Source organism: Serinus canaria, chromosome 4 (assembly GCF_022539315.1).
Source record: "Serinus canaria isolate serCan28SL12 chromosome 4, serCan2020, whole genome shotgun sequence".
NCBI lineage: Eukaryota > Metazoa > Chordata > Aves > Passeriformes > Fringillidae > Serinus > Serinus canaria.
Window position 1 is genome coordinate 33,914,229 of NC_066317.1, and position 22,050 is coordinate 33,936,278.

At 38.9% G+C, this 22,050-nt stretch overlaps 1 protein-coding gene across 1 annotated transcript; it reads left to right on the forward strand.

Annotated features, from left to right (window-relative positions):
* Positions 1-140: 140 nt before the first annotated feature.
* Positions 141-10,625, forward strand: LOC103826218 (uncharacterized). Its single transcript, XM_030239340.2, has 8 exons — positions 141-977; positions 2,770-2,856; positions 3,042-3,275; positions 4,558-4,580; positions 5,446-5,591; positions 6,152-6,243; positions 6,337-6,432; positions 7,506-10,625. The coding sequence occupies exons 1-8, from the start codon at positions 423-425 to the stop codon at positions 9,165-9,167; spliced, it is 2,895 nt and encodes a 964-aa protein (XP_030095200.2). The 5' UTR covers positions 141-422; the 3' UTR covers positions 9,168-10,625.
* Positions 10,626-22,050: the final 11,425 nt, after the last annotated feature.

A 22,050-nucleotide genomic window follows, 5' to 3' on the forward strand; every position in this document is an offset into this window, starting at 1 on the left:
CACGTGAGGCGGGAGCTCCGCCCACAGTCCGTCACAAAATGGCGGCGGCGGCGCTAGGACCCCGCGGGCACCAAGGCGCGCGGGCGCTCGCGGGCCAGGCAGGAGGCGTACCCAAAAACCTTTGTCCCGCCTCCTTGGCCTTGCCTGCTTTTATTGGAGAAGGGCGATGTCAATCTCGGGCCTCCGCCTATCGCCAACGCTCGTCTCCTGACCCCGCCCCCGGCGGCCGGGCGCCACTTCTTGGGAAGTTGACGGCTAGGAGCGCCGTTTGGAGCGCGGCGCTCCCGGGTTCTGTAGTAGCCCGGCCGCAGCCCCCCGGTGCCGTCGAGCTGGAAGTGGAGAGGCAGTGGTGCGAGCGGAGCCCGAAGCAGCAGCAGCAGTACCAGGAGGAGCGGTGGCCGCTCGACCCTTTGCCGCCGCCGATGGAGGCGAGCCTGACGTGCGCCGTGTGCCTGTCGCTGTTGGAGGAGCCGGTGACGCTGCCGCTGTGCTCGCACAACTTCTGCCGGGGTTGCGTGCTGGAGTGCCTGGCCTCTGCCGAGGCCGCCCGCCTGCAGCAGCTGCAGCGGAACCCGGGGCAGGCCCGTCTCGGCCGCGGGGCGCCGGGGCCGGGCCCTGGCCCTGGCCCGTCCTGCTCCCGGGTGCCTTGCCCTCTGTGCAGGAAGCTGTGCCTGCTCCCCCGCGGCGGCGTGGCCGCCCTGCCCGTCAACACCACCCTGGCAGAAGTGGTCAAGCTCTACCGGTCCGGCGCGACGGGCGCCGCCGCGGCCGGAGAGGCGACGCTGGGGCCGAAGCCGGGATCCGACCTGCTCTCCCTGCAGGCGTTCGGGGGAAGCTGCCAGAAACATCCGAGCCGGCCGGTGCAGCTCTACTGCCGCATGTGCCGGCAGGCGGGGTGCGGGCAGTGCGTCTCCGAGGAGCATCAGGGCATCTTCCACTCTGTCAACCTCATAGACACGGTGTACCAGGAAGAAAAAGTAAGCGCGGCGGCCCTCCTCGCGCTAGGGGCCTGGCTGGGAGGTTGGGCTGTCCACTGGAGATCCCACGGGGCGCGAGTTGTTTTTGCTCGGAAATACGGGAAAAGCCGCGGCGGTGGACAGGAGAGAGGCAGAGAGCTTGTGCTGCTTTGGGGCAGTAAGGGTTTGTTGGCGGCCTGCCGGGTTGTGCCTTTCCCAGCTGCCGTCAGACTGCATCCAACGCGCATAGGGGACCAGGGTGTATTACAGTAGCAACAGATCTGAACCAAATTTATCGAAGGACTTGGAGAGTTATTTTGGAGTGATGTCGGGTTTTTTTTTTGATTGGGGGGGAGGAGTGTTGATGTTTGGTTTTGTTGTTGTTTCTCCAAGGTCAGGAAGATCTAACAACTCCAAAAAACCACCCACAGATGTTTTGTTTATAGGCTCTCCAGCTGCGATAGGTAATTTGGGTCACAGATAATTACATATTTAGGGATAGATAGTTTGGGTGAGTAATAATAAATGTATAAGTAAGATGCTTTACAGTCTCCATAAGAAGGCAGCTGCCTGCTGTAATGGTTGGTTGCCTGTTTGTAGAAGTTGAGATTTTTAACAAAATAGGAACTGCTTAGGTAGAATGAGCTTTTCATGCCATGTGCAAGTTGAGATGCAGGGTGGCAGTTCTGTTGTGCAGCAATTGAAACAACTGCAGGGCAGTGATGAGAAGTACAAGTATAAAAGTTTAAATACAGCGCTGACTATTATTTAAGACAAAAGTTGCTTTTACACTGATTTTCCTCCTGCCTTTCGCATCACCAATTGTATGTCAATTGGGAAACCAGGGGAAAGCAGCCTTTGCACTAGACATAGTACTAAATAATGTAAAGTAGTGATTCTGTAGAGAAATATAGGAGGAAGACTCAGTGATGATATTAGTTTAAAGCCAAACTGAAATGTATTGATTATGAACAGCTTTCTGTTTTAGCAGTGTGAGGCATAAAAAGAAAAAGTGAGTATCACACAGCTTTTTGCCAAACTGGAATAACGTCATTAAAACTTACATTGTGAAAAATGTTTGTGAGGGCAGGGGTTAAAAATGCCTGAGGAAAATAATGTTATAGCTAAAAAGTAGTCATTCTATCAGTATGCATTGTAGGTGAGCCTAAGAACATTACTTGAAGAAACAGCAGAAAAAAGGTTGTGTACTGATCCAGGAAGGAATTAAATATTATTAAGTGATGTTTTGAATCACAAGCTTTTTTACTATATTGTTCAGAATATCACAGAATTTATAGGGTTGGAAGGAACCTCTGGAGATCATCCAGTCCAAAGCCCTGCCAAGCCAGGGTCACCTGGAGCCAGTGACACAGAATTGTGACCAGGTGGGGTTTGAATGCCTCTGGAGAGGGAGACACCACAACCTACTTAGGCAGCCTGTTGCAATGCTCTTCCACCCTCAATGTAAAGAAGTTCTTCCTCATGTTGAGGTGAAACTTCTTGTGGTTTAGTTTATGGCCACTGTTCCTGTCTTTTCAGTGGGCACCACTGAAAAGGGTCTGGCACCCTCCTTTTGCCACCTGCCTTTGAGATATTTATGTATGTCAATGAGATCTTCTTTCAGTCTTCTCCAGACTAAACAGGCCCAGCTCCTGCAGTCTCTCATCACAAAGGAGATGGTCATCCTTGTGGTCATCCACTGGACCCTCTCCAGTAGCTCCTTGTTTGTCTTGATCTGATTTTAGATAGGCACTGAAAGTATTTATGTTACAGAATGGATAAAGTTGTAATAAGTGTTTCAATTGTCTTGCAGTTGACCTTCTTTAGCACTCTGAAACAAATGAGGATAATAAATGAGAAGCTGGTGAATGAGATCTCAAAACGACCAAATGATGCAGATGTGAGTTACAAATGCTGGGTATTGTCTGTGTGTCTTTGATTCTCTTCTCATGGTGGTTTATTCACAACCTGGAGCATACAGGTGCTCCTTGTGCCATATATGTGCCCTAAGCTTACTTAGAGAAGTGACTCTGTGCGGACACTGCTATTGCATTTACATCTGTTCTTGTGTTCTTGTGCTTCTAGATGATGCTGAAAAATGACGTGGAGATAATTGAGCTGAAATTTGGAGAAATTTTTAAAACTCTAGAACTGAAAAAACAGCAATTACTAGAAGATGCTGAAAATCAAAGAAGTAAAAAAGAGAAAGAATTTCAGATTTGGAAGAAAATGAAAGAAACTCACAAGAAGACCATTGAGAATTTTTTGAAGGATTGTGAAAAGCTTGTCCATGAGTGTGATCCTCAGTGTTTCCTGGAGGTGATGGCATTTTGGTTTTGATAGCATTTGTCTAAAGAACTCAAATAGAGCCTGCTGTATTTTAGATAAGATTATAATCAGTCAGGAAAAACAAAGTCAACAAATGAAAGATATGGATTAAAATTACTTTACACTTCATACTTTTTTAAAACAATGTTTTTCACTTTTAGAAAAGTTTGAAAAAGTTTTATATGCTGCTTATCAGTGATTTTTACTGTTTGCTTTCCTAAGAAGCAGCATATTGCTGATTTCTGAAATGGTCCTTTGGTGCCTCCAGATAAATGGGACATTAAGAAAGTATAGAGTTTGACTAAGTGTCTGGTCAAGGACTTGTAAAGGAAAATGTATCTTTTACTTGAAGTAAAAGCAACTCTCACTTTTGGAAAAAATACTGTGATTCCAGTGATTAGTATGTCACTAATCACTGCCACATCTCTCAACTTACTCCTTTTCTTCCTGTTTTCCTCCTCCCCTTCTTTTCTTGTCATTCCCCATCCTTTTTTCATCTTCTTCCTCCTATGTCTCCTGGTTTGCTTCATGTTCTGCCTGTTTCTTCTGTTTCTCTTTTTCTTTCTGTTCTTCCTCCACTTTTGCCTTTTGGTTCATTCTTAACTTCCTCATCTTTTTGCTCCCATTCCTGCTGTTCATCTACTTCCTCTTTCTGCTGTTTGTTTTCTTTCACTTTAACTTAGCACCTCCCTGCCTGTCCTCCATAACAGTACATTGGTGTTGTTGTGTAAAGATCCAGTACAATGAGATCATCACGTTTTTATAGGGAAACAGCTCTAATCCAGTCAGGTTTTTTACTTTTCAATATGTGTTCTTTGGGAAGTCTCACGTGACCAGAAGAAGTGCTCTGCACTTCCTCCCACCGTGATGTGCCTGATTTAAAAGTAGAAGACAACTTCTTTTAATAGTACAATAGCATTTTGAGAGCACATAGCAGAGCCTTTCCTCTCCAAGAAATACAAAATATTCCTTCATTTGAATGTTTACAAGTATTTGAACTTCTGAAACTGATCAGGTGACAATATTGGCCATAATTTGAATGTCTTCATTTGGCTCTGATATTGCACAAAATATTGCAAGATAAATATACATAATTTTTTAGGTTGGGTTTTTTGTGTTTGGTTGGTTGGTTTTTTAATGTTAACAGCATTATTTTCTATAGTTCTGTGAAATAAAGACAGCTACTTTAGTCTTTGAAGTATTTTGATAAAGCAGTAAGTTCCTGATAGTTGGAGAAATGCTCATATCTTACAAATTCTCATTTTATTTATAGGTTGCCTGTGGCTTGAATACAAGGTATATTTTTTCATATTTTGGTAGTTCTCTAGTTTTCTTTTAGATTTTTAAGATTTAAAAACTAAAAAAATAGCTATATTTGATATCTTAAGATATGCAATTTTAAATGAAAATAGTATTGAGTAATTAAGAGATTATAATACTTTCAGATTTTTGGATGCCCAATATTACAAATTTTAGGAAATGTGTGAAGAATTCGAGTGGCATACTGAGATTAAAGATAATCAAGCTTTTGAATTATCTCCTTAATAAAAAGCAAATATAGAAATTCATTAATACTTGGGAATTGGATATTTTCAGGTATCTTATTTAAACTCAGGAACACTGAAGCTTGCTTGAAGCTTTTACAGAAATCTTGCAGTGTAAGACAATGTGTGGAGATACTGCAGTATCTTTGGTTTTGTGTTGGTAGTGCACATACCGTGTAATGTCTTCTAAGAGTTCTTAATTAGATTTCTGAAAACCTTTTAACCTCTATTTAAGAAAGAATATTGGAAATGGAGTTCTTTAAAATACATTGTGTTTCAGACTAACATTAACAATGCCCTCTGAAAAAGGAGTATAATTCAGATTCAGGCAATGTACACTAAGGAAAATGGAGGGTGTAACTTTTTGCTGACCTACTAGCACTACTTCTTGCAGTTTTCATTGAATATGAAACCTAATTCAAGTGAAAAAGTTCTAAGAAAAAAGCCAAGAGAAATAGAAATTTTATTGTAGACATAATTTTTCTGATACTTCTCCTTCCTAGTGATTTCTTTATAAAATATTTTTTAATGTGAAGCAGGTACTATTTAGCTAGCAGGTAAGCATGAAAAATGTTCAAGTTGCATTTCTGCAACACTGGGTTTTTTTCCTTTTCCAGAATGAAAACTCAGCTTGATGTGATGAATATAGCATCCAACTGGGAAAAACCACCAGTGTATACGCCAAAGAAGATAGATATCAAGTCTGTGGTTAATGAAATCTTAGCATTGGAGTTAACACCTGTTGATGCAGGCATTGTTCAAGGTGAGGAAGAAGGACCTAATTAACACAAGATTTGGGAAGTCTAGAAATCTGGAACTTGTGGATCCAATTGCTGATAAACAACCTGCATGGCAAACCCGTGCAAGAAAGCATCTGAACAAATGAAATGGATGCTAAATTCATGAGGGGTTTTTAAATGGGTTTTATGAATGTGCTTTCTCTAGCAGGTTCCTGAGTTGTGTGTTTGTAGTCTGCAGTACTTTGGATACCTAGCCAATAGCGCCGCTGTCAGGAGTGTTGCTGAACTAGATGGGCATTTGTTGTGGTGTCATGCCAGTGTTGGCTATGCTCACATTAAGTGCCTTTACCTCCCAAGAGGAGGTGTTATGTTTTCTTTAAGGCCAGGCATTTCCAGCATTTAAAAAATGTATTACACCGGCTTCTTGCTGTATATCACAGAAGATTCAACAACGACTGGGTTCTCACTTAGGGCACTATATTTTTATTCTTAAATGGAATCCATTCAGGTGCACAAGAATCTTTCAGTGTTTTCTATATTTTATATATTGTCCAACACTGTCCTTATGTTTTTTTTCTAATAGGGCTACCTTATGAAGGAAGTGAGAGCTCAACTCTATTTAAAGATACCTTAAAGCAATGGCAGGACCAGAAGAATATATCCAACACATTTTTTGTAAGTTATTGGCTATGTGTTCTTCAGCATGGTACTATTTTGTCTGTTTTGGCTTATCAAAATGAAATATGTCTGCTGCAAAATATTTTACAGCCTGTAACAGGACAGGATGAAGCAGACGGTAGCAGGATCCCTACTCGCTTTATGTCAATATCAGAAATGTCAGCATTTCAAAATATGAGCCATGAGGTATGATTGAACATCAGTTGTAAGTATGGCTGAGTTACTATTTGTTGTGATGCAACTTTCTAAATAAGCTTTTAAGATGTTTTTCAGTTTCTTCAGTATAAAGCTACCCTTAAAATTCTAGAATGAAATCTGACTAGGTGTTAAAGCTGTCAGAATTTTACTTCTTTTTTGTCTTTAGAAAGCTGAAACTTAATCTTAGTACTGACTTCAAATACTTACTTTTATATTTAATGTGACTTTTTGAGTCACATCTGTAGCTTTCTAATCCAAATAAACTTTCCTAGTTTCTATTTGAAGACACACTCACCTGCCTGTATTCTGTTTTCTGAAGAATAGAGTTCCATCTTGTAAGACCACATAATAATTTGACATGAAACTGAACTCAGTCTCTTTTCTGTTTCATTTCAAATGATGCAGTTATGCAACTAGGTTTTTTTTCTTTTTTAAACTTACTAGCAGCTCCATGTGGGTGGCTGAGTATTGTTCTGCAGAGAATGATTCCAGTTACACTTAGTGAAACATGCTGGCAGTGAATCACATTATGCATGTTCTGAGAATACCAGTGGCAGATGAGTGAATTAAAAAGTTGCTTAGGTTCTTTAAATATAGAAATTTTTTTCTGCATTGTTTTGGAAAATACCTATTTTCTATTGTTATTAAGAATGCAATTATATATAATAACAAGAAAAGAACAAAACCCCCACCATCTAACTTAATTTCAGATGGCTATTTTTCATGAGAATTTGATTGAGAATTTTTTGCCTAATATCTAAGTTAGTGTTTTTATATATTTTTGGGTTTGATAGTGACTTTAAATAGAGTTTTCTGTAGTCTTCTTTTCAAAACCGACTTTGTCAGGATTCTAGGTGTATCTTGTTCAGTTGTCTTTAAAGCACTTTTTTCTGTAAGGACTTGTGTCCTGTTGCCTTCCAGTAGCAATGGAAAAATACATTAGAATTCTCTAGAATATAGGAAAACTTTCCTTCAGTCTTAGTCATTACATGAGTTTTATAACCTCTGAATCCACAAATGCCATGTTGGATAATGTGATTTTTTTTTTTCTTTAATTCTAGGAGCTACGTTACAAATACTATATGGAACTTCAGAAGCTCACCAAGGTGTTTAAGACTCAAAATTTCCCTGCAAACAAAAAGTATAAATTTGTAACTGCTGAGGCCTCCAAGGATAAGTCCTCAGGAACAACTTCTGTATCTTCACCTATCAAAGCAAATAAGACAGATAAAATAAAAATGGGAGCCCTGCAAAGAGGAGGTGGCTTTGACAAAAGAAACTCTTCTGGAAGCAGTGCTCACAGCATCCCATCCACAAGCAGGATCTTTTCTGAAACTAATGGTGGCTTAAAATTATTTCATGAGGGAAGTGGCCAGGAAGTATCCAGTCCAGCCTTGTCAGAAGCCTCTCCAGACTTGTTAATTAAAGAAAAATGGCCAAGACAGGCATCAGCAGGTGCTGTTTCCAAGGAAATGAATTCAAATTCTGGCACTTTATTGGACTTAAAGCCAGCAGCAACAGTGGCTGTTACTGTTCCAACTTCAGAATCTGTAGATGTTTCAGCAGAGAGACCTTCAGGTGTACCTTTTACTTTCAGTGCATCTAGCAACTCATTACCAAGATTTAGTAAAGAGAGAGGTACATTTTCCTTTAAAAAGCAAGACAAGAGATGTACTTTCCCTCAGTTTTATTTAGGGAGAGGTGATACAGGGGATAAAACCAATAACCAGGATAAATATGGTCCTGAAGCCAAAAACATAGTTTGTGATGCTCCAACAAGTCCTAATTTAGTCTCACCAGAAAGTGAGAAAACACACATTTTGTTTCCCTTTGGCAATTCAGAAAGAGATTGGTTTGCTGGATCAGAAGCTAGCAATTCATGTAAGGTGTTACCATCATCCTCATTTTTCAGCCAATCTGAGAAGGCATCTGACAAAAAACCATTATCTCACATGAGGGGAAAAGCACCTTGTGCAAAGGAGCCTGGAGGATGTGGTACACAAAAACCATCTGTCTTAGGGGAGCAAAAACCTCACACCTCAGAATCCAGCACATCTCTAGCTTGCACTACTTCAGACACCAACACTGGAGCTGGGGTGAATGATGTCTCCAAGACCCCTCTTATCACCAATAATTGTGTATTTCCTTTCAAAAGTAACTTTCCATTGCCTTCACCAGTATTTTCATTTGGAGGCATTCTCAGAAATACCTCTGATTTGCTGACTTCTTCCATGTTTTTTTCTGGGAACAGAACAGAAAAAATGGATAAGGAGATGAAATCTCCTGACAAAACACTTCTAAATCTAGGGAAACCTGTAACTTCAGAGTGTGCAGAGTCTGCTTCTCTTCAGGGTCATCCAAAATGTGAAGCCTCAAATTTGCCTATGAACTCATCTGAAAACACTGAAAGTGCAGAAAGGCTTGGTGATGGTAACACTCCTTGTCAGCCTTTGTGTTCAGGAGTCCTTCCTGTTGAATGTGAGGATGCATCTTCCACTCAACTCACTGCAGCAACACAACAACAAAAAAAGGTAAAAGATGAAGAAACTGTTGCTGAAAACAATTGTTTGTGTCCTAGAAGGGAGGATGAACCTGAGCCTGTACAGTTCCAGAACACAGCTTGTTCTGTTCCTGGCATGTGCAATGATGCATCTTTAGGAGGTTCTGTGCTTGCAGTAAATGAGACAGGAGGAATGCTAAAAGACAGCACTTCTGACACTTAAGAGCGAAGTCAAACATCTGTCTCTACTGATACTGGCCATGCATCAGAATATTTTTCTGTTGCTGAAGACAAAATGTCAGGTAGAACAAAATCAGATGTGAAGAGAGACTGAAAAGGAAAAAAAGCTGGAATGAAATAAATGCTACTTAACACATTAAAAGGTGGGGATAGTTGTGATTGTACAGCTGTTCTCCCCACTTCTCACCAATCGAGGTAATTCTGTGTCAGAAACGTAACTACTTATGAGCAGTACAATGCAATTAAGTGATTTTTATAGTATAGTCATTAACTCACGAAACAACCAAAAACTGTCCTGCTCAAGACCAAAGCATAGCCATAGATGCTGCATCTTCAAGAATGCAAACTTTCTGGGGTTTGTTTGGGGGATGGGGTACAGAGGTGTCCCAGAAAGCAAGCCTCCTGCCAATGAAGCCTCAGTGGCAGGAGGCAGTAAATTGCTGTCTGTGTGCAGCAGCACTTGCACTTAAATGAGTAAGAGAGCAGCCAAGAGCATTCATCTCACAGGCAGGGAGGGAAGAGAGCCACAACAAAAATAAAGGATATTGAAGGTGTTACTAAAAATTGTTTTGCTTATCTCCTCTTGGCTGTTTCCTTTTCTGTGATGTGTTTAGTGTATGTTGAAGGTGTAAGTTTGAGTGTAATTTCAATAATTTCTCTTACGCTTTTGAAATGGAAGTATCATATCAGTGTTCTTGGTACACACTGCAGAAGGGTGTCAGCTACACTTCTGAAGTGCTGCTTTCAGGAAAAAGAAACATCCCAAATAAATTTCATCTCTTTTTGGCAACAGTTTGGTAATACTTGGACAGATTAACCTGATGTTTTATTGAAAGCTTTTGGAGAACCTAGCTTTCAAAACACAAAAACTTTATTTTAAACTCTGTGTGCAATGTTAATGATTTGGAATTCATGGAATTTTTAGTCTGAAAATCAATACAAAGTAAGGATAAAAATACCACCTTTTCTATTTTGCTGGCTGTCTTGTTGGATCCAAGAGATTACTGCTTTAGTTACTGGAATACACAGACAGAAGCACTGTTTCAGAATAAAGCTCTGTTTTGTTTACTGTTCATGCTTCAGCAAAAGCTGATGCTGGGATTTAAAGAAATTTAATTCTGTATTAGATATGTCAACTGACAGTATTAAATCAAAATGCAGAATGTTTAATATTCCTTCAGAAATTTTCACTGGCAACTAGAAAAATTAATAATCTGCAAATTACCTCTGTAATTCTGTAAAAAAACTATTACTTAAATTCAAATCTCTGCACTACTTACTTATATATTTACTGTGACATAAAACTTAGAGAAACCATTCTTCTTTCAGGAAATGTTGACCTAATTTCATTTGTGTTCAGTTCTTGGCCTCAGTGTTTCTGTGGCAGTGCATTCCTTTATTAAATGTGCTGAAAATTATTAAATGTTTCTGCTATTTATCACAGTAGTACTACTTTTCTGTCTGCACTATAATAAGGAAGGTGGTGAGAATTCTCTTTATGACTAGTCTTTTAGATCTTGATGTCCATCTCTTAAATCTTACTGTATTTCAATTTTCTCCTAAGTTTTTTTCTGCCATTATTTCTAGACATTTTTTGTCATGTTCTGCATGTGGAAGAGAGAAATGTTAATTCAAATCACTGGAAAGCAGGCTGAGCAAGATGATAATGGCAGAGTGTTACAGGTGGCAGTTGGTCTCACTCTAACAAAAGCAAGAGAAGTTCAAGAAGTTTAGAGTCAGATGAGGCGCCTGTAAAATTGATTGCCAGAAAGTTGCAGAAAATGTTTGCTTTCTTCTATACTGACAAAAAAAATTCCTAATGTAAAAATTTTCTGAAGCTTAACATATTTTCAACCTGTCTTCTGCTAATTCCTGTTATTTCATGAGAATTTGATAAACTTCCATGCAGATACTTTGTCTCTTAGGGAAAAGACACCAACATAGACTCACAAACCAAACATACTACTATATACTACTTTGAAAGTAAAGGTTGTGGGTGTGGGGGTTTGCTCTAGTCCTGGGGCTGCTTTTCAAGCATTGTTGTCCAAGTGCCTTATAGCTCAGCATTCAGGCTTTACAGGGCAGATCAGATTCATGCAGAAACCCCCAACAAGAAGATCCTTGCCCACTCCCTGGGCCATACTGTGCTGACCCAGAAGGGAGCCCTTTCCCTGTTCCCTGAAAATGCTGTGGGTTTTAGGCATGCCTCCTGCTGACTACTGTTAAAATTAACCCTTTCCTGGCTGGAAGCAGGACTGACAGTAATCTTGGGTGAACAGAGCTAATTCAAAGAAATGGGATTCAGAGTTGTCCTTATATATATTTTGCTTTTTATCCATAGAGAATAACTTATGCCACTATCTTGGTCATCATCATAAAATTCTGTGTGGCAGTGAGGACTGATGCCAAAGCCTCACTTTCCTAGGTTATCTAAACTTAGGTTTGTGTCCATTTTTTTTCAGATTACAGGTAAACAAAAAGGCAGTGTTAAAGTGAAGCATTTGTCTGAAAATACTACTGATAAATTTGCCCTTGCTGGGAAAAAGAAAAACAAAACCAGACAAAGATAAAAAATAAACAAAAAGAAAATCCAAAACAAAACTAGAAAAAAGCCCCAAAGTACCAAGGAAATAGCATTTTTCTAAACTCAGTAATTTTTTTTTACGCAGTTCTGTATCTTTCTGATTCTTTAAAATACAGGGGGTAAAAAATTAGGCAATTCTACATAGGGTTGAAAAATTTTATTAATCAAGCTTTGTTATATTGTTATGAAGCCCTCTATATATTTCAGATTTTGTAAACTAGATCTGCAGGCTAGTTTGAAAGCTTTATAGTGGTTCATGGCTATACTATGTGATGATTTAATAGAAACCTGGGAAAGCAATTAAAACAGTTTATTTTGTTGTAATAGCTAAAGTACTTGTTGAACATACTTCACACATGAACTGAAAGTTTCTAGTGCTGTCCTACTGAGGGGCTAATATCTCCAGCTGTCAGAAATGTGATGTTTGTTCAGTATATGTCTGAGAGCTGTATTAACATATATGTCACTGCCTGGATAAAAGGTGCAGCTGAAAGATAAAGAACAGCTATTTGGTTTTGTAACTATTAAAAAAAATAAAATGTATTAAAACCAGTTGTTTAGTTGACATTAGAGCTGCTTAAATGTCAATTCTAAAGGTTAACTTCCTAAAGCAAACTGCATTACTTTGTATTTTTGGCTTGTTTATTATTTTATTATTGGTTATTCACTAAAGCTTTATTCTGAAATTGTATTTCATAACTCAGATCTAGTAACTTTCTAACATAAAAGACTAATTGTCTATGTGGTAAGACTGTTTAAGTACTGGTACTTTGGTTGGTTTTTGTTCTTCAGGTAACATACTTCAGTTTCTCTTGATAGTTTTCTTCCAGCTGTCTAAATGCCAGTAGAACATTATTATTTGGATCATCACAGTTCACTCAGACTTGTCCTGGTTTAATAAAGAAAAAAGGAGCATTAAGTTGCTTTAAAAGTGAAGTAAATATTGTATTCTAGAAAGCACAAATTTATCACACCAAATAGATTTAATAAGGAGTGAAAAATCCTTGAGTGTGTAGTAAGCATGTTTAACCTAAAGAAGAAAGAATTCATTCTTCATTTAACCTGAAGAAAGAAAAAAATCAGTTGGATATGCACTGGTACTGTTTCATTGTTAATAAACTCTGTTGTGTAGGTAGTGTAAGGATGAAGAGGGCATTTGGCGTGACCTCAAATACTGACTCAGTAGTTCCCTGGGATCAATGCAGAACAGCTGTAAGCTTAAACTAATAATGCTGCAGAGGCTTATGTTTCTATAATTATATTGAGCATATAAGACACATGAAGTATTAAAAAAGCTAATTTATTAATATTGTATTGAGAACATGGTATCAACTGTTTGAATAACTGGTTGCAAAGCTAAACTGGAACACTGCAGAAAAATCTGCAATTTCTATCAATGATGAAGACCCTATGTTTTGCAAAAAGGACCCTTAATTACTAAAAAGTAACTCAATAAACTCAGTTCCTGGTAATTAAGAATTAATTAATAATACCTACATGGGTATTTTTTAATACAGTCAATATTTTGTTGAAATACTGGAGTTAAGAAGTTCTTGGACTGGAAAGGACCTTAAGGGCCATCTAGTCAGTCACCTGGGTTGGTGCAGTCTTAGGCACAAATCCAGGCTGAGCAGAAAATGGATTGAGCCCTGCAGAGAAGCAGTTGGGGGTGATGGTTGATGAAAAACTCGACACAAGCCAGCAATGTTTATTCACAGCCCAGAAAGCCAACAGAATCCTGGGCTGCATCAAGAGAAGTGTAGCTATCTGATCAAGGGAGCTGATTCTCCTCTTCAACTCTGCTCTTGTGAGACCCTACCTACAGTAGAGCATCCAGCTCTGGTGTCCCTAATAAGAGAAGGACAAGGAACTGTTGGAGCAATAAGAGAAGGACAAGGAACTGTTGGAGCAAATCCAAAGAAAGGCCATGAAGTTGAGTGTATCACCTCCCCTGTAAAGACAAGCTGAGAAAGTTGGGTCTTGTTCAGCCTGGAGAAGAGACAGTTGTGTGGTGACCCCATAGCAACCTTCCAGTATCTGAAGGAGGCCTACAGGGAAGCTGGAGAAGGGACACTGTCAGGAAATGAAGCGATGGGACCAGGGGAATGGCATCAAACTGCAACAGTAGGTTTTGATTAGGGAAAAATGCATTACTGTGAGGATGGTGAGGCACTGGAGCAGGATGTCCAAAGACATGGAGGATGCCCAGTTGCCTGAAAGTCTTCAAGGCTAGGCTGGATGGGACTTTGAGCAACCTGGTCTAGTGGGAGGTCACCTTGCTTGTGGCAGGTGGGTTGAAAAAAATAATCTTAAAGGTCCCTTTCAAGCCAGACCATTATAGAATTCTATAGTCTCAACTCCCCTGCTTTGGGCATGGACATCTTTCACTAGGCCAGTGCAAGGGGTGTCTCTCAGGGCTCTACATTAAGACTGGGGCTTCTCAGTGTCTTTATCAATGACACCCAGGGCATTGAGCACCCCTGCATTTGCAGGGGATGGGAAGCTGAGCAGGGCAGGGGCACCACGGACTGATGGCATCATCCAGAGGCACCTGGACAAGCTTGAGAAGTGGGACAAGAACCTCAGGAGGTTCAAGGACAGGTGGCAAGTGCTGCGCCTGGGTCGGTGCAATCCAAGTCCCAGATTTTTCCAGGTCAGAAGAGACTTCCAAATACCTCATTTTAGTGCTCCCACCACTTCCAGAACCAGCACTTGGTTGGCCCTTGGGGCTTTCCCATGCCCTTGCCCACTTGTAGGAGTGCTGGCCAGAGGGGAACACACACAGCCTGTGCCTCTCCTCCACAGCCCCTGTGGGCAGCGTGCTCGGCCGCCTTGCATGGGCTCCACTTGGAAACATCTTTCCAGAATAAAGAAATCAACAACTGTAGCAATTATAGCAATGTATGCTTATGTGGTGCCTTGGCCAGTTTTTCATGACTTCTACCATTGTGTAATAAGAATTTCTTGTGGTTAAAACTAGGTCTGAAGGGAAGTCATATTTTCAATCTAGTGTTCCAAACAAAAAATGTGAGGACTTTTTGGTCTTTGCTCCAACCTGGGTCACTGAACAATACAGAATCTAATACAAGCAGCCAAAAGGATAGGATTATTTTCAGCCTGGAGCATTCCAGTGTTCCATCCATATACTTATGTACCATTACAGGCATCAATACAGCTACATTTACACTTGCAGCTGATGAGCAGCAGAGGGAGGAAGAGCTGCAATCTAGAAACTGTTTAGTTTTGCCTGTTCAGTCTAACACTGTAAGTATTACTTGCTTTGTTGGTATTTTCTGTTTTCTCCTTTTCTTTGCAGTCTGACAGTATATTGGAGATTTCTTCTTTCCTCTCAGCATGTTGCCACTATCTGTTTACTGTAGTAACAATTTAAAAAAAACTAGAATACAATACATTGTATTAGTTTTCTAGATTTGATATAGCTATACAATCTTGGAAACCTCTTCAAAATGGCAACAAGAACTAGTGATGAATACACTAGTGATGTTATGTCACTAAGAAACACATTTTTTATTTCCATTTGTCTAACAGCCATTGGACAGCAGAAGATTAACAGTATGTAAATGGCCTGCTATGGACCACAGAGTTTTCATCATTTAAGTAGTTTGTGTCCAACTCCTTGCCCTGTGCAGGACACTCCATGAATGATGTGCCTGAGAGCATTGTCCAGTGCTTCTTGTAGTCAGACAAGGCTTGGTGCTGTGACCCATTCCCTGAGAAGCCTGTTTCATTGCCCAACCACTTCCAGCTGTGGAACCTTTTCTTGCTATCCAGCCTAAACCTGCCCTGACTCAGCTGCATGGTGTTTCCTTGAGTCCTGTCACTGGTCACCACAGAGAAGAGGTCAGTGCCTGCCCCTTCACAAGGAAGCTGCACTCTGCAGTGGGGTCTCCCCTCAGTCTTCTCCAGGCTGAACAGACTGAGTGATCTCAGCTACTTCACACAGAGCTTCCCTTCCAGACCCTTCAACACCTTTGTTGCCATCCTCCTGACTTTCTCTAATGGCTTCATGTCTTTTTTATACTGTTGCACCCACAACTGCACACAGTGCTCAAGGTGAGGCTATCCAGAGCAGGACAATCCCCTCCCTTGCCTAGCTGGCCATGCTGTGCTTGATGCACCCCAGGACAGGGTTGGCCCTCCTGGCTGCCAGGGCACAATGACTCAGGTTCAGTTTACTGTCGCCCAGGACCCCCAGGTCCCTTTCCACAGTGCTGCTCTCCTCAGAGAGTCCACAGACTCTTATTCCTCAGTCTGTGCATCCATCCAGGCTTTCAGAGAGGTTTAAAACTCCTCAGTAGCTTCTGCCAATGCCCCCTTTGTGCCTGATGGGCTGCTGAGGGCTTCCAGGTCTGGGTGGGCCTTGGGGCTTGTTTCTGTGTCCCTGAGTTCAGGAATCCCCCTGCACATATTGATATAATCCTCACTCCCAGACTCAAGATTATCTTTGAACTTAATTTATTTCTTTTAATGCAAACACCTTCATGTGCACACATATAAATATTAATACATTAAATAAAATTCACAGTGTCTGTTATTACCTGCCATGTATCTGACTAGAAATTTTGAACCCGGGATCTCTGTCATCCTCTTTTCTCAAAATGGGAAATGGCCTTGTGCTTCAGAGGAAATCTAGCTACTCTCACAACAACAGAAAATGTGGAGATGTGTTTGATTGTGTTCTGGATTTTGCTCATGCAAAGTACATCCCAGCATGAGAAAACTAACAGCTTATTTGGAGAAATGCCATACAAATTATTCAGATATCAGTGCAAGAAGAGTTAAGAAAGGTTAAAAAAAAAAAAAAAAGCAGAACAAACTGAATGGATAAAAGAACAAGATGTGGCAACAACATAAAACACATACCAATATATCAGAAATTATCTGACATTCAGTTAAGGATTTCAGCATCCAAGCTTTGTGCTTTTCCCAAATATGGATGCAATGTCCTGTATTCTTTAGGGAGGTGGACATACAAAACACAAAGTAATGCAAAAGGAGTACAATTTTGGAACTTCAAGCTGCCTTCAAAGCAACTCAAAAAGCCATTAGGGGAGCTGAAAGATATTTACAGACAAATTTACATATAAATTTACATCCTTGTAGGTTAAAAGGGACAAGACAAACTTCCCTCTTGAATGGGAACCTCTAATGATAAGATTAGATGATCAATCATTTCAAAACAGACCCCAAAGAGCTGATTACCAGGGTATTCCATCTCAATTACAATGCAGTACTAGGTGGAATATAAAATCCCATGTTAGGAGCAGATTTAATTAGGCAATAGAGTAAAGAAAATCACAGTTTGTCTGCTAAGCAGTATATGCTTTTCTGAAAAGAAAAAGCATATATTATTGACATCATAATTTGGAACTGAATGGTTAAATTTAAATCTGAACAAAATTCTGGAGGACACTGAAAAAAGCTTACACACTTCACAAGGAAAGGGCTTCTTGAGCATCACTATCTCATATGCACTCACCTCTGCTGTGCTAGGCATTTAAGAACATCTGCAAAAGGCAGCAATGTCATAGAATGGTAATGTAAAAACAAGTCCTTAATTGAAAGCTTTCAGTGCACAATATGGTTATATACACATGTGGTACAGAATTTCTACAGGTTTTTATAAGGTTAATTAACTAGTATATCTAACAAATATTGTCCTATTTTAGCCCTACATTTTATTATGTCTATTATGTATGGTGCAAAGCAAAGTGTCCTCGCTGGATTAAAAAGCAAGACTAAACAGAATTAGAAGGTAGCGTAATACGGAAGAAAGGGCAACTACTATGCTGAAGTGTTAGAAACTATACAGCTGTACATTAAAATCTATAAGGCTACAGCTATATAAAAAGCAAAAATCTTTATGCATCAGAACTCCAGGCAATTATAAATAGTGGATCTGAACTTTACAGTTCTTGATTTTGCAACATAAGTACATCTCCATCAGGGTCTTTAAATGTTGTTGCTTTCAGATTTTGAGAAAAACAATTTTGAGAAAAACAACTATGCAGAAACAAATACACCTAAGAAAAATGGAAAAATGAAAAAATGTGATTATTATATTATTATAATCTGTGAATAATCCAGACTGTTTGTCAAATTCTCAAATCCTAAATATCTAAGGTATTTGGCAACCCTCTGACTATCTGTGCTCTGCAGTAAATCATGCTATTTATCCAGTAGAGAATGGATTCTTCTCATGCTCCAATAGTTATTCTTAGGTCTTTGGTTCTTCTGCCTTGGGGAGAAAAAAGACAAAAAAACCAAATAAAAAACACCAGCCCTAATGACTGTCCCATTCATTAACTGTACTTTTAAGAAACATTCCCCTAATGGAAGAAAATCATTCCCCTAATCTCAAAAATCAGTGATTCTCACAGATATCCCAATGTGTACAGAAATCAGTATATGTTAAATGTGTGCTTGAAAATGAAAATGTATGCATGTTTTCTCTGCAAAAGTACAGCATGCATTGTACTATGATCTCCCACATCATTTTAGGCTTCCAGTCATATAAACCTTAGGCACCTGCTGATCTGGGTGAATAGTTACTGATACCAGCCCACCCTTAATTCAGTCATTGCTTCAGGTTCAACTAGCTGTAGCTTGTGACTAGGTATAACTGTCCCAGTTATTCTGCACTAACTGATGATATGCTAAACTTCACCTGTTAGGTGATACAGCTTGGGAAAAAAAAGCTGCAAGAAGTTAGTATGCAGAAAAGTGGAAATGATTGGTATGAAAAGGTCAAACCAAAGGCTCCTGCAAGTTGTTTCTAATTCCCTTTCATTCATAGACAGTGGCTTCATCAAAATTGAGCAGTTCAAATCGAGCAGCTTCAAGAGCCTCTAAATGAATGGCCTGGGTGTCTGGGCAATCACAAAATAGCAATGCATCACCTGCAGCAGGTCCTGCACTCCTTGGCTGCCACCGCTGAGGGGGATTACTAAGCAGGAGAGGCCATCACACCCAGTGGATGCATACCTCAGTCAGGGATCTTTTTACATCTTATTGTTCATCTTGTGAAGAACGTATGTTCATCATCATTGCTAGGAATTTAATAGAAAGAGAATGTACTGAGATGTGTAAGCTTGACATAATAAGTCCACCCTCAAAAAACACAATATGAGTCTGTTGTGTACCTTCGCGTGGTGAAGCATTTCCTCTTCTGCTACTCAGCTAGCCCCACATAATCTACAATATACCTATTGTGAAAAATAACTTCTGACAAATCTCAGCTGATGCCAAGCTGCTTTTATGCCTAGAAAACTTCTCAGACATAGAAAATGCCTATTTCACAAACTAATTTCCTGGAAGTGATCTGAGCTGCACACAAACTCTTAGTATGGAAACATTACCATTACAGTAGGCAAAGTTTATTGTTTATTATGCTCTTCTCTAATCATCACAGAGTTAATTCCTGCCATCCCCTCCAAAGAAACCACAAAAGTATGGACATTTTCCTTTATCTAGGGATTGTTATTTCCACAGCTGAAATGAGACATTTCTGCAGTACATTTCACAGAATTACTTCAGCATATTTCCAGGAAAACTTTTACCTTATTTATTCCAGACCTAAAATTGTGTTTAATTTGGGTGTCAATGCAGAGTTTTTTCAATTGTCTCTACTTTTTCCCCCTATTCATCTTTTATCCTTTTCTGATTTTGTTCACTGATTTTGCTTTTGAATTCTATTGATTGATCAAATTTCATAGTAATTATTTATGCAATTTTAGCTGAGAAATGCTAAATGTCTTCCATAAATTCCAAGTTCATTGCTTTATAAACCTGATTTATGTTTTCCATTTTCTCTCATATAAAATATTTACAAAACGAATCATAGTAAGTGCATATAGCACCAGTAGTAACCCAGTGGTAATGAAACATATCCATACACCATGAAGAAAACATGTCCAAGGATGAAATGATATTAAGGCTTTGAGAACTCTGATTTTTGAGTAAAAGGATGTAAATGTACTTTACCATACAAGTAGGTTAATAAAAAACCCACACAAAGCAACAGAGACATTAAATTGATTACTTCATATATTGTCTAAAATACTTTTTCTATTGTGTTATTTAAAGTTTTACAAACAAATTTATGCTTTCACTGTGTATCAGCTACTATAAAAATATGACATTTAGAATAAACAACCATTTAAAAAGAAAAAGATTATTCACTCATTTGCAAATTAATAATAATAATAATAATAGTAATAATAATAATGATACACAAAGCACTGATTCCCTTGTATGATTTGCCATTCCTCTGTCCTGTCCCATTTTCTGTGTATTACCCAAGAAGAAAAGTGCCCAAATTCTACCTACACAATAGTATGAACGACCCCACCTTTAGGCCTCTATTCTCCATAAGAAACACTCTGAAAAGATATGAGGGCTGCAAGCTCAGTTAAGGGCAGATACTAACCCTTTGTTATCACTATGCATCACTAAACACCAGATTGAAGAGATTTATAATGAAAGCTTGGTAACATTTTGAACTGTACTTTTGAGGAAATGTGCGTCTGGATGTATTAAATAACAATCATTCAGATGCTACTGTATGAGGCAGAACCTAAAAACCAAATTAAACTTACACAGACAGATCATATGATGAAACACTAGTTCATGGAATATACATCTGTGCAATTCTAAAAGTTAAATTTCAGAAAGTCTTAGCAAACCATCACAAGGATTATATAATCATGTCCAAGTATCTCTTTATTCCATCTTTATTCATACAAGGTACAGGAATAATATTAAAGCTGTGAAATCAAACATTCAGAAATCAAATAATGATGAAGGGAAAGGCTTTGTCATGTAAACCTAATACAGCCTCTACGCGACCTTAGTGGTGAGGCAGATGTCCAGTCTGTACAATTATCAGTCTGAACAAACGTACAGTCTGCTTTCAAAGCTGTTGCATTTAGGAATTTGAAAGACTTGTGGAAGGACTGAAGTGTGTACTAGAAAGGCATGAGCTTCTACTCGACTTAAAACTGACCAAAATTTAAGGTATTTAGTTAAAAACATTTTCAAAGTTACTTGTCTATGTAGAATGCTGGAAAAGTATTGAACCAATGATGTCTGCTCTAATAATAGTGAAATACTTAGAACAAAAGCTCTATAATAAACAGAAAAAAGAGTTTAAATGAAAGGACCTTCCTCAAACCATATGAAAGTTTGATACAGACAAAAGAAAATTAGCTTCCTTCCTGGATTTCTGATGGGGCATTTTTGGCAAAACTCACCTACTGTCAATAAATGTATTAAAAAATTCCCTGCACTTTTATTTTTGCTTTGATTCTCAAAATATACTAATTTTTCTTACAACTTTAAACTGTGAGCTTGTCATTATCATTTCCATTTTAAAAACAAACTGTAGATGTCATCATTGTCACCTCTGAGTTCATGTAGGATTTTTAGAAGGGGTGATTTATCTCCACATATTACATTTTCTGTATATTTGTAAGGGGGAAAAAATCTTATGATCTTTATTAGTTAAATAACTTTATATATTAAGTCAATGAACTTTGAAAGATGCCAGTTAATTATTGTAAAAAGTTTTGTCACTTTATATTCACTAATTTACTTCATAAGAGTTTGAAGTCAATGGACAGCAACAACCCTAAGCATAGTCTCTGACATCTCTTTGAGCAATTCCCAAAACTGCAAACTCACTCTCACTCTCACCAGTACAAGTGCACAGAAAAATGAAGAGCATCAAACCTGACTATGCAGAAAATTCTCGGGGCTGGAACCCCTTCACTGCATGCTGGAATATTGTACCATCCATTCAATTTGTAGAACAAAGGTAAGGAAAGAGTTCTTCCTCAAACACAGTTAAATGTTTTCAAAAAAGAGGTGCTAACTTCTATGGAATTTTGAGGTAATCAATTCTTATGTTTAAAAACTCACAGACAGCATTTCCCAAGGCAAAGCTTTAGATGTTGATGATTCCTGAGACTCACTCACAAGACTGGTTTCAATTTAGGATTTCAAATGCACACTGCAGGAAAATGCTATGAAAAACAGAGATAAGAATGTTGTATTGGTTTGTTTATATAGATGTTATATATCAATTGATCACGAAACTGTGCAATATATTCTCATACAGTAAGTACAGCTATGTCAAAATAATAAAATTGTTGTGTTTGCTAATTCCTGAATACTGTGTATTTACATATTGTAGCTGTAATATAATTTTCCAATTACATAATTATTATGTATTTAATGCATTTATTATATAGTAAATACTGTC

Coding starts and splice junctions, on each gene's coding strand:
- LOC103826218 (XM_030239340.2), top strand. CDS start 423: ATGGAGGCGAGCCTGACGTGCGCCGTGTGCCTGTCGCTGTTGGAGGAG. Junction 2,857..3,041: donor AACGACCAAATGATGCAGAT/GTGAGTTACAAA, acceptor TTGTGCTTCTAG/ATGATGCTGAAAAATGACGT. Junction 5,592..6,151: donor TGATGCAGGCATTGTTCAAG/GTGAGGAAGAAG, acceptor TTTTTCTAATAG/GGCTACCTTATGAAGGAAGT.